General features: G+C 44.4%; 1 protein-coding gene across 5 annotated transcripts; it reads left to right on the top strand.

Moving 5' to 3' along the window:
• Positions 1 to 394: 394 nt before the first annotated feature.
• lingo4b (leucine rich repeat and Ig domain containing 4b) lies at positions 395 to 11,748 on the top strand. 5 transcript variants are annotated; one of them, XM_042106416.1, is made up of 4 exons: positions 6,444 to 6,738; positions 7,180 to 7,588; positions 7,984 to 8,096; positions 8,886 to 11,748. In XM_042106416.1, the coding sequence occupies exon 4, from the start codon at positions 8,898 to 8,900 to the stop codon at positions 10,722 to 10,724; it is 1,827 nt and encodes a 608-aa protein (XP_041962350.1). In that variant the 5' UTR covers positions 6,444 to 6,738; positions 7,180 to 7,588; positions 7,984 to 8,096; positions 8,886 to 8,897; the 3' UTR covers positions 10,725 to 11,748. The 5 variants fall into 5 exon arrangements, with proteins under 5 accessions (XP_041962351.1, XP_041962350.1, XP_041962348.1 ...); XM_042106417.1 differs by lacking the exons at positions 6,444 to 6,738; positions 7,180 to 7,588 and adding an exon at positions 395 to 775; XM_042106414.1 differs by lacking the exon at positions 7,180 to 7,588.
• Positions 11,749 to 13,191: the final 1,443 nt, after the last annotated feature.

Raw genomic sequence — 13,191 nt, forward strand, 5'->3', positions numbered from 1 at the left:
GAACTCTGTGGATTGATTAAATGGACTTTTAGACTTCTATTACTCTGTGATCAATAACTAAATGGCTCAACCAAGCATGCGTAATGCATATTTCTGAGGCAGCGCATAGCGAATCGGCATGTGCGCCGAAGCAGCTGAGGTTATGGCCAGCCAGCATTTTATTCTGTTCCCATCTGGAGTTTTACCTAAATCCGGAGATTTGGCTGACCCGTGCACATTTGCCCATCCTTCCTACAAAATGCCCTCACCAAAGCAACAGTCTGTCCTGGATAGTCTCCAGCGCCGACTTAATTGAATAAAAACGCAAATCCTGTCAGGGTGTTACCCGCACCGCAATAGATGGAGTTGCATCTGAATGAACGGTGAGGTCACATGTGATAACAATAGTTTGGGAATCTTTCTACGATCCAGTGCCGCCTAGATGCGTTCTGTAGATCTCACATGGTTCAATTGGCAGGTATCGTAATTTGTGAAGGGCTAAGTTAAAGTCGGAGCCTTCGAGAGCGTCAAATATAGGAAAAATCGACCCAAATTAAAACAAGCGATATAATTATCTTACAGGACTCCTGAGAATTGTGCGGCACACAAAGGAAATTAATGAAGGAGATGAACGACTGAAAATGTTCGTGTTTTTCTGAGCTGATGTCACTGCAATCTTTGAAGCATGAAGTCGCTCACTGCGCATCAGAAAGCGAAGGATAGAGGCTTGCATTTGCAAGGAAGAACCATGCTTTATGGAAACGTTCATCGTTATCTTTGAAATAGACTGCAGCAGGTGAGTGAGTGCTGTCTCGTAAGGAAGTTTTGACTTGAAACACATTGCCTTTCATATATTTCTGGCATTATCTTTGGTGTCACGCTGATATGGTAAACTTCAACCTTAAACACATAAATACGGTCCGTGTTTGCATCTGAATTTCTACCAGAACAACTTGCTGTATCGACATAGTCTTAATTGTCCACCAGTCTCGGCAACACTGATTAAAATCGCTGGCTGCAGTAACCTTGTATGTTTCCGATGACACGGAAGGAAGTGTTATGTTCTTAGACCAGTCTTCCTTCACCTCGGTTCTTCCTATTTGTATAATGCGCACTACATGCAAATTGCTGTATTCGCCTATATGGTTTGAATCAGTAACATTAGCTTACCATTTAACCCCTGAAACTCAGCATGCACATCATCAAAACAGTTTGATGAAGAGTTGACTTGCCGGATCGCAATTTAAAACAGTTTGATGAAGAGTTTACTTGCCGGATCGCAATTTAAACATAAAGAAAGGTATATGCTCAAATAGTTTAATTTAAAGAGTCGTCTGATGACACAACAACACAAGACGATGTCATTATATGACACCCATAATTAAAAACAAAATATCGATATGGTTCGTTAGTAAAACTTCAGGTTTCCACCGAACGCTGATGCAGTTGGGAAACTTTAAAACTTTTAGAATCAACCTGATTCGAAATGCATGAGTAATGTACAGCCAAGCAAATTCTATGCCGAGAGAGAGAAGGCCCGCTGGGGTGTAGGACGTTTGGTGAGGATCCAACAGCGCAATTTAATCAGTGCGCTTTATGCATTCCTTGTCTTCCAGTCACTTCTTAGGGAATGATTTATCTCTGCTCCCTCTATTTAGCTTGACACAGAGAATTGATAACGCTGAGGAGTGAGGCTCTCATCTTTACTAAAGTGTTTGTTTTCCCCCAGCCAGTGTGAGGGTTTCCTTGAATTTCCCCTGGGGATCAATAAAGTATCTATCTATCTATCTATCTATCTATCTATCTAGGCTGCACATCAACCTTTCAAACCACCCTTTGTTCATTAATCTAAGGGCATGTGGAATGAGGCTAGTTGTGAGTCAAATCATTGAAATGCAATGTCCTAGTCTGGAGGTAATCCCCTAATCAAGTTCAGTTTATCTGGGTTGCTCATTAGAGAATAATCCAGAATATCATTTGAAATCTGTGTGGATTTTGTTTTGTTTTGTATTTTTTTTACTAAAAGAAACACTTGTTCTATGTGTGTGTGTGTGTGACAGAGCTTTAGCCAACTTTCAGTGTCCCGCCGGCGGGACGGTTACCCCCCTCCCCCACCTCCCCCCAATATTCTAAATCAATTGTATGCACCATATTGCTATGTAGCATAGTAATGTTATACACCATTTCAAAGCTTTGACTCTTGGGAATCCAAAAATGACAACTTTTTTCATGTACAATCTGTATAGTGCTTTACATTCTCAGATTAATCTTATTATGTCTCAATTAAATTTGATCCAAAATGCCCCCCTCCCCCCCTTCAGCTTTTGGTGCTACCTTGACTTCTGGCTGCAGTGTAGCTGCAGCACAATAAGTAGATGCAACATATTGGGTACTGAAATATTCCCAAGAATCCATAGAAATTGAATCTTCATGTTGTGTTATCCAATATTAGTTGTACAGATGTATAGTCTATCTTATACACACTCATTGAACCAACAAAGTAAATGCAAAAATAGAGACATTTTTGTAATCATTCCATATTTAGTGTAGTCATTCCATATCAGAACGCCTGAAGTATAATCCAAATACAAGCATGAAACCTCAAAGTGTTACCTTTCATTTGAGACCAGGATTATGCTTCTACACAAAGGGGTTCATGTGCAGTAAGCATTTGATTGTCAGTATGCATTTTGGATAACAAAAAGTCCTATGGGGAGTATCCATAGGCATTTTACAAAATGCATGGGCATACCTTGGCAAATAATAGTCTAAAGCACTCATATTTTTATTCTATATTGATCTGCTTTTGCACACAACTTCACAAGACCTGGTGCTAGGGCTCAGTTGTGTTTCTAAGGGATATCAAGAGACCTAGAGGGCTGAAATGTGGTCAGTTCAGAGATGCTTGTAATCCGGCAGAAAGAAAAAACTATATTCTAGCCTCTGTAACTCTTTGTGAGTACATCACACATTTATTTTGACTGTTTCCTACGAAAACTAGAGGTTCTCAGTTTTCTATAGAGGTCCAACATTTGATGGTAGGCCCCAGAAGAGGTGGGAACAATGCCCTTGTAAATAGGCACAGTGCAATTTCAGGCAAAAACTTGAAATTCTTTTTGAGAGTTAAGCTGTTAAGACATTCTTTTCATATAAGATAAATCATGATGGTGTGATATTGGTTGTAATTCTTATGTTTTCTGTGTACTTGGATGTTGCATGTGGAAAATCCTGTTAGTGAAGAGCCACATTAGATGTTAATAGTGGTTATTTTACTTGTATGAATAATTACTATCCGGTTAGATAGGCACATAGCTTAGTTAAAGCATGACTAATATTGTAAATGTAATGTTTCAGTGGTCCATTCAGTTTGTGTTTAATTTCTCTTAAACGGCTGCTGTAACAATGGTCCTCAAGTACATATAAAACCCATACTCCCAAAAGCATAGGGTCAAGACCTTGACCATGTACCCCGTTTTGCATGTTGCAATTAGGGACACTTTCATACCATACCTCATCCAAGAGCAAAATCTCCCTCCTACTCGGCCGGCTTACTTGTGAGTCAATGCTAAATGCAACAGAGTTAAAGTGCCCCAACCGCTCCAGATGAAATAAATAGTAGTCTGATGAAATGCAACTTTAAAGACCCTGCAGTGTTTAAATTCTGTGTGCACCCACTGCCACACAGTTCTCAATAGCAACTAATCCTGCTCCCACACAAGGAGGAGGAAAAACCCATCACACACATACAACTGGCAAGCATGGCCTTTGTCTAGCATACAAGTCATGTAAATGCACTCGGAAAGGCACAGGCACATTGGCATCGGTAGCTCTCTCCAACACAATGCTTGCAAATAAGCAGGAAGCAAGAGCCTCGTTTCAGCTGGAAATGTGAGTGCAGCCCCATCAAATTCATTTGTGGCAGTCAGGAGCCCTAAAGCTGGATAAAGCCCTTTCTCTCTCCCCTCAGTTATCCTCATGCACAAACACAAAATCAATCTGTCAAGCGATGTTCAACCGTCAGCGTACAGAGACCCGCGTCATGATCATGTCGACTCTAAAATGTTTATTCTCATAACCAAACCATGATCACGAGTTTCACTCTTTTCTTGAAGGAGTGGGGTGGGGGTGCTTCAGTCACATCAACCGTGGTATGGATTTATAGGCATTTTCTAACAAGCCCAGTTTGATTATCACAGCTTTATTCTCCCTATGAAATATAATCTGATTAGTGCAGACAAACTGACCCCTACCCTTTTGGCAGACCTAAAGGAAAAATCAACAACAACACAACACTCACATATCCACACTCCTCACTCCATAAGCACTCTTGCCATCCATCGCTGTCCCTGCCTCCCTACACCTGTTGTGCTCCGTTCCAGGCTTTTTATACTCGGCTGTTGGCATACCACCACACTTCAGAGCCCCGTGGCCCTCTAGTCAGGTGTCGGGGGCAATAAACAGGGTCTCACTAAGACACACTTGTAGCCTCTCATCACTACTGTTGTCTCTCTTAGGCCCCTTTTCTAATTGGGGATTTCTACTGTGAGCTGTTGTGCTGTGGCTCTCACCAGGGGCTCTCCAGCCTCTAAGAATAGCGTGTTCGTGGGTGTCAGGGAGGAATGGGCTGGCTAGCGCTGTGCATTCTCCTGCCTGAACACAGGGGCAAAAGGGGCATCTTTGTGTGTGTGTGTGTGTGTGTGTGTGTGTGTGTGTGTGTGTGTGTGGGGGCGGGGGGTGGGGGTTGGGTGCATTTGTCGGGAGTGGCTCAGACGACAGTTCCTGGTTTGGTGCTGACACACAAGCTCAGCCAGAATATCAAAAGGCCCAAGGAGAGCCAAATGCTGCTCTCCCGGCCACCAAGTGTTCTGGTCTTATAAGATGTAATATGCATACGCACGCAAGCTGATTCAGCGACAAGGCAATCCATCACTAAAAGCTGCAACCTTTTCCTCTACGCCAACCTTTTATTTATTTATTTTTTTCAAAAAGAGGATCAAGCTATTTGTGGAAAAGCCACTGTCATATGTATAAAATACTGCTCTTTCCTTTGTAAAAAGGTTTTTAGATATCCCAGATCAGAACCCAGACCAGTGGTTCTTAAACTTTTTGTCTGGTGACCCCCCAAAAACATATGGGCCAAGTCTCGAGACCCCCTTCTCTCTAACTGGTGGAATTTTGTTTCGAAATGTTGTGAGATGGCCATTGGAAGCAGAGGCAGATGTCTTCTCTCATAGGTAGGCTATGTCAACACACAATGCATTAATGTCAATGGCAGCCGTTGACTAAAAACCTTCAGAAATTTTTTTTTAATCCAGACACACATCATTTAGCGTCCCTTCCAATATTTTTGCCGACCCCCAGATTAAGAACCACTGCTAGAGACCATGGTGAATTCTCAGTCACAGTAACTGTAATCAGTGGTAGACATATTCTTCCTGAGAATAACAAAGCTGCCACAATGAGATCTGGATTTTCTGGAGCAGCTTAAGTACTTGGTGCTGCACTGTTATCATTGAAAGAGGTCCTTCATCATACCTGCCTTTCTGTGTAAAACTAAGAGACAAGGGGACCAAATGTAAGACAGGCCCATGTGTTATTACCTGGGTAGACAGCTATCTATTATGTAATTCATTTGATCGGACTCTTTACTGGTGAGGTAAAATTAGGTGAATGCATCAGTTTGTGTTGAGTTCGTGACAATAGCAACTTAGACAAAGGAAAGCTTAGTGAAATGTTTTGATATTAAGTAACAGGATCAGGAATATGGTGGCCGTATGTCACAGTGCGCACTGTCTGGGAGGACGGCGCAAAAACAGATTGGCTCGGATATTAGACCATGTTTGGCTTGGTGTTACATGTTAGATAAGATCTTGGCTTTCGCTGAAATGGAGGTGGGCAAGTGCGGTTACGCAAATGGTTTAGCGAAGCGTCCGGTTGGTCAATCAGGCACTGTGCCACTAATTACCTCTACAAATCATATAAACAAACTATAATTCTATAAAAATACCATTAAGGTAGACTTAATTATAGAATTGGTTAAGAATGTCAAATTCTATTTATTTGTGCACATCATACAAACTCTTTTACTATGGTCCGACAGGATTTGATGGACAGGCAAGAACTTTGGTTTGTTTACTTAATTGGTGTGTCTGCTGATTGACTCTGACAGTAAGGGCAGTCTCTAGCGACAGTGTTTGGACAGTCGAACAGCATTGTTTAACCTAGTTGATGAAATCTCAGAGAGAGAGAGAGAGAGAGAGAGAGAGAGAGAGAGAGAGAGACAGGCAGAGAGAGAGAGAGACAGGGAGGGAGGAAGAGAGAGAGAGATCAAGAGAGAGAGAGAGAGAGAGAGATAGAGAGAAAGTGAGTCTGAAAGCCTCTGTGCTATTTCCAAAAGACCACCACTGGCGTTGCTGCTGCACCTGCCATTCTGTGTCTGTGTGGAGTGGTCACGGGGGGATCAACACTTTTAATTTGTGTAAGCTCAGCTCTGTGTCACACAGAAAGTGAATATCGTGTCAGAATGGCGCGGCTGGCCAGGCCAAAACATCTGAGTTGCCAGCACTGGATTATGAGTCAGCTATTCCAATGCGGTATAAGGCCCTTTGAGTGAATAGGAGGGATGAGACAAGATTGGACCCAGTCAGGGATCGCTTTTCAAATTTACTGCAGCAAGGCCGTAGATCAAGGACCAACCAGGGCAAGAGGAAGCATGTTTCGTTGTGACTCCAGCCTAGCGGGACGCCTCACTGCACACAGGTTTGACTTTGTCTCTGAGTTCGGGACTTTTGATTAGGCATTTCAGCGTTTACTTTGTGGCTGGTTTTGGGTAGCAGAATGTGAATGTGTTTCTGTGTTTCTGCGTCTTTGTGTGTTAGTGGATCGGAGTGCTGTTGGGAAACAGGCTTTTGTATCAGTTTATGTAACTCAACCTGCTTCTCTAAGCAGACATCACTTTAATTTTGTGCAAAAACATATAATTTTGTGAGTGTGCCAAGTAAAATAATGACAATAACTAAATCGAGTATATGCCCTGTGTAAGTAAATGACCTGATGATTAACAAGAATTGACAGTGTGCAAGAATTGACACGTGAACAGGAAATGTTATTATTGTGAGTTCCTTGAAACTGTTTTTCTTGTGATCTTTTGGCAGATCACATGGTAAAAAAACTGAACATGATCTTGTTTTGTGATGACAGGTACTGTGTGGAAGAACACGTGTTTGAGTTTTGAGAAAGAAGGAGAGAGAAATAACACAGTACAGCAGCATTCATGTTCTCCAGTTGATTTTCAACACCCTTTAACTCCACGTTGAACCTATGGCTTATGGTGTGAGGTGACACAGGGCCATGAGAGAGAGAGAGAGGGGGGGGGGGAAGAGAGAGGGAGAGAGAGTCTGAAGAGCAGCTGTCCCTCTATGTCACGGATCATCCATCCACCCACCCAACCCACACCCCCACGCTCATAAAACAGGAGACTGTGGATGGCTGGCATGGAATGGGAGTAACGCACACCCCCACGCTCATAAAACAGGAGGCTGTGGATGGCTGGCATGGCATGGGAGTAAAGCACCCAGCAAATGGCTCTCGCTCATTTCGCTAGAGATGAGTGAGTGAGATGAGTGTCTGTTGAACCCCTCCTCCCTCCTGCTTGCCTCTCTCAATTAATGAGATATTTTTTAGAGCAAATCCTGGTCCAGGTTGTACTGACTCAGGGCCATAATTATAGGGACACGATCCCAGTGCAGCTGTGGGCCTCTGAGGCATTTTGCCTTTTGCTCATTTTTGGTCTTTATGATTATTAATCTCGTTTTCCCTCTCGTGTAGATTTTTATGAAGTGATTTTTTTTTGGTATGTCTCTGAGGATCTGACACTATTTGTTAACATGATTAGTTGACTGGTTTGACATAAAATAGTATGACAATGTCTTGTGAAAGTTTTCTTTTCAAACATATCTTTTGAAACAATCAAACAATCTTTTTTTTTTCTCTTCCCCTCCCCAGGCTGTTTGGAGTGAGTTTTCTCATGACGTCTTCGCCAGAGATCTTCGCCTCCCGAGCAAAACCCATCCTGGAAATTATTTGGTTATGAGAACCTGCATTCATACAGGGAACTGGTTAGTGCAAGAGTCTGAGATCATGTACTGTATGCAATGTGTGGAGTTAATCCCAGTAATAGTATCTATTTCCAGACATTAAGGTCAATTTTTGAACAAATGTCCAAATAATTATTGTATGATTTCATACAGTACATATTAAGCAACAATTAAAATGTACAAAGATTTTGGTGGATATAGCCTACTGCATTTATAGCCTATAGTATTATACATCTAATGTTGGTGTGCAAATAATCAATTCGGTCATATGGATATAGTTTATGCAAAGACTCACAATTTATCACAATAAAGGGTTTCCGCAGGGTCTTAAAAAGTCTACAAATTTCACAATATGCATTTTAGGACTTAAAGCATCATAAATACATTACAATATTATGCAGTTTGTCTTAAATACGCATAGTTAGGTCTAAATTCTGTTAATGTTCATTGAACGTGCAACACTGTTTTTTTATTTTTGTTAGCAGCATAGATTGAAGTTGTTTGACATTGTAAATCTCTCTCAGATACAGCATACCACAATGTAATAAAATGATAACAAGATTTATGTGGAACTGATAACAAAAAAAACTTTGTAGCTTGTGTAAAAGTTTAGAGAACAAATTTATTTACTTTGCTAATAATTCTGGGACCTTTTCCTCATATTTTTGTCAGTATGGCCGTGATTTAAATTTCATTCATAACCGTCTTAAAGAGGTCTTAAAAAGGTCTTTTTAACTTGTGGAAACCTACAGCAGATGACTTGATAGAGTGCCATTACATGGCAGGTGATTCCTGTGTTGTGCTCCACAGGCAGGCGGTAATATGTTTGGGGAGCCTGTTGCCCACCTGTGGGTGTGGGGTGTGCTGCTCCTCCTGTGGTGCGCCAGCGTGTCGGCCGCAGACGTCGTCCCGTGGCCCTGCCCTCAGCGCTGCGACTGCAGCCCGGAGACGCAGGAGGTGAACTGCTCCCGGAAGTATCTGACGGCCGTGCCCGAGGGCTTTGCGGCCGACACAAAGCGCCTGGACCTGTCGTCCAACCGGCTGAAGACGCTGAGCCGCCGGCAGTTCTCCGGCCTCTCCAAGCTCCAGGAGCTGGACCTGAGCAACAACGTGCTCTCCATGATGGAGGTGGAGGCCTTCCAGGGGCTGCAGAGCCTCCGCATGCTCAAGATCCGTAGCAACCGGCTCAAGATCATCCCTGTAGGCGTCTTCACGGGGCTGTCCAACCTGCGCAGCCTGGACCTCAGCGAGAACGAGATCCTGGTTTTCCTGGACTACACCTTCCGCGACATGGCCAGCCTGCAGCAGCTGAACGCGGGCGAGAACGACCTGGTGTTCATCTCGCAGCGCGCCTTCGTGGGCCTCCAGGGCCTGCAGGAGCTCAACGTGGACCGCAGCAACTTGACGTCCGTGCCCAGCGAGGCGCTGTCGCAGCTGGGCGGGCTGGTCAAGCTGCGCTTGCGCCGGCTGACCATCAGCGCACTGCCCAACAATGCCTTCCGTAGGCTGCACCAGCTGCGCAGCCTCAAGATCCTGCACTGGCCCTCGCTGGACACTGTGGGCAGCAACAGCCTGCTGGGCCTCAACCTCACCACACTGGCCATCACCAACTGCAACCTGAGCGCCGTGCCGTATGCCGCCATGAGGCACCTGATCTACCTGCGCTACCTGGACCTCTCCTACAACCCCATCACCACCATCCTGAGCAACCAGCTCGGGGACCTACTGAGGCTGCAGGAGCTGCACCTGGTCGGCGGCGGCCTGTTGCGGATCGAGCCGGCGGCGTTCCGGGGGCTGCCGCACTTCCGGCTGCTCAACGTGTCATCCAACCGGCTGACCACGCTGGAGGAGAGCGCCTTCCACTCGGTGGGCAACCTGCAGATCCTGCGCCTGGACCGCAACCCGCTGGCGTGCGACTGCCGCCTGCTGTGGGTGGCGCGCCGGCGCCTGCGGCTGGACTTCGACGGGCGCCAGCCCGTGTGCGCCGCGCCCGAACGTGCCCGCGGCCGCCGCATCAGCGACTTCTCCGAGGGCGAGTTGCCGGTGGTGTTCACCTGCCGACAGGCCTACATCCCCGACCGTCGGCCCCAGGAGGTGCTGGCCGAGGAGGGCACCACGGCGCTGTTCGACTGCAAGGCCGAGGGCTATCCGCTGCCCAGCATCACCTGGCTGTCCACGCAGCAGACCATGCTCACGTCCATGGGCCGTATCCGCGTGCTGGCCAACGGTTCCCTGGAGGTGCGCTACGCCCAGGTGCAGGACAGCGGCACCTACATGTGCCTGGCCACCAACGCCGCCGGCAACGACAGCATCTTCGTCAAGCTCCAGGTGCAGGGCTTCCCGCGCAACCGCACGGCGCCCTACTACCCCGAGGGCGGCTGGAGCACCACACCGTACCCGCCCTCCACCAACACCTCCGCACAGGTGACGAACCCGTACCCCTTCGACGCCAAGACGCTGGTCATCGCCACCACCATGGGCTTCCTGTCCTTCCTGAGCTCGGTGGCCATCTGCTTCGTGTTCATGTTCTTCTGGAGCCAGAGCAAGGGCCAGATCAAACACACGGCCACCATCGACTTTGTGCCGCGGTCCTCCATGGGCGGTGGCGGGGACGGGGACACGGGGAGGTTCACTATGAAGCTCATCTGAAAAGAGGAAGTGATGTCGCTGGCACTCTGGCACACGCTGGCACTCAAACCATAGTTTCAATGTCTATAACTCAAACAGGCCTTCAAAAGCTGCTTGTTAACCTGCTTAGACAGAGCGGGAATCTGTAATAATAATAATAATAATAATGATAATAATAAGGGTTTGCTATCAACTGTGTCGTCTGTCATTTATAGTCTGTGTTCCAAGTGTTGAACTGGTTAAACTGACAATTGCTTTATGCTGTATGTTATATGGCATTTAACCATGTACGATATTCTCTATTTTTCATTAAGGTACAATTTAATTTAATTCATGTATTGTAAATTGCAGTCCTCTCTGCAGTGTATATATATTTTGCATGAAGTGCCACATTTAGCAGCAGTATTTTGATACAGAAGTCAGTGAAGGCACATATGAATGATTCTAGTATTATTGGTCTTCCTGGGAGATTTGATAGAGATGCTTTATGTCTCATATATATATATATATATAAATTCATATCAACGTGTGGCTGTTATACCTAAATATAGGATTTCTCTCACCAAAAATGATTCAAAGCATAGACGGACATTCAATTCTAATAATTTATGTTTTGGGTGCTTTTGAACTGTAAGCGTTAGAATACATTTCAGTATTGATTTGATGGTAAAAACAAAATCAATGTTCTTCTTCCATTTTACACTTACACTGCATAACCATGCATACCTTGCATAACCATGCATACCTTGCAGGCACAATGCTGACAAGTATCTCCCATGTTGCCACTAGTGTAGTGCTTTCCCTAAAGCTTTTATGGGCAAATCAGGAACACACCTCAGCGAATATTTTGCTTTGCAAATTTTCACTTTGAGTTTTTATAAATAGCCTATTCATGACATTTCTTTTTGAAAACCTCTTTGTAAACCTCTTTCATTTTGCATTAAAACAATATGCAATTTGGCTGTTGAGCTGTCAATGTTTTGCCTTTGATTGTTTTAAACGAATGGAAGAGAAGAGAAATGATAGTGAATGCACAACTTCATGCACTATGCACTAGGTTTCCTACACACACTAAATGAAAGTGAATGCACAACTTCATGCACTATGCACTAGGTTTCCTACACACACTAAATGAAAGTGAATGCACAACTTCGTGCACTATGCTCTAGGTTTCCTACACACACTAAATGAAAGTGAATGCACAACTTCGTGCACTATGCACTAGGTTTCCTACACACACTAAATGAAAGTGAATGCACAACTTCGTGCACTATGCACTAGGTTTCCTACACACACTAAATGAAAGTGAATGCACAACTTCGTGCACTATGCACTAGGTTTCCTACACACACTAAGTATGTCAGTGACAACGTCCCTTTTCTGCAAGCAGAATTGTGCTTATAGCTTGTGAAAATGTGAAAAGTAAAGTGAAGTGATTCTGGTATCATCTATAATTCTAAGGTTACTCAACAGTCCATGAAATTAGTTTTGCACGACCTGCCGTCAATCAGAAGAGAAAAAAAAATCTAGTGACCTGTTTAACGGGGATCTCTGAGCCTGACTGTCTTTCTATGTAACTGACCTTTCCACAGTCAAAGCCCCCAAAAAATAATCCATTTTCTCTACATAATTTCTACTGGGTCACTGACTACTCTGTTGTTATTGGGTAACGCAGTCAGCCTGTTGCAGTGAGCCCAAATACCTCTCGTCCCGTCCTCTCCTGCCAACCCCCCACCCCCATCCACTCCTAACTAAAGGCAGCCTGAAGGTCAGTGAGCTCCACCCGACAGCGACTCCCTTTCCAGACAGCTTGGAAGGCCCACTCTGTTGTAAGTGGATTTCGCCGGGGACGGTGGGGTGTGTGTGTGTGTGTGTGAATCCTCTCATGCAGAAGCCTGGAATAACCCAGAAAAAAAGAGAGATGATAAATCACGTGTACGACCAGAGATTTAAACCCTTTTGGATTACCTCGTCGCCTGTGGCTATTTGTTATATAGGTCTGTCTGACACCTGTCGTAGTGCGCCATCACTGGCCCATGTGTTGTTTTCTGTTACAGGCTTCCTCGAATGTCTGTTCAGATTTGATGACAACTTACACAAATCATGAAAAAGAAAGTGTGTACTAATCTTGGATGGAATTTGTCAGCTATCATGTAGGGTGTATGACGCGTCTGTGTTTCTTCTAAACATAAATCACATATTCACAACAAGTCAGCAATTGGAGGGCACCCAAAAGAAACATCTTTATATTTGGATTACAGGTGAGGAACAGTTCAGCCTGGAATTAAAATTGTTTTTTTCTTCTTCTTGAATTCCACTGCTTCTATTGGTGGTTTCTAAGATGGTTTCTTATTCGCTTTGTGCATGATGTTTTGTTCATAGTAAGTTAATACGTATACTTAACTCATAGTTAATAGATTAGATCTACCCATAATCTCTCCCTTCATTTGAGGCTCAGTTCTATATTTTTCTCTACATTTCACAGTCC

This window comes from Alosa sapidissima, chromosome 10, assembly GCF_018492685.1.
Source record: "Alosa sapidissima isolate fAloSap1 chromosome 10, fAloSap1.pri, whole genome shotgun sequence".
Classification (NCBI taxonomy): domain Eukaryota; kingdom Metazoa; phylum Chordata; class Actinopteri; order Clupeiformes; family Clupeidae; genus Alosa; species Alosa sapidissima.

What these genes read in the sequence shown, in the direction of transcription:
- lingo4b (XM_042106417.1), top strand. Translation starts at nt 8,898, where the DNA reads ATGTTTGGGGAGCCTGTTGCCCACCTGTGGGTGTGGGGTGTGCTGCTC.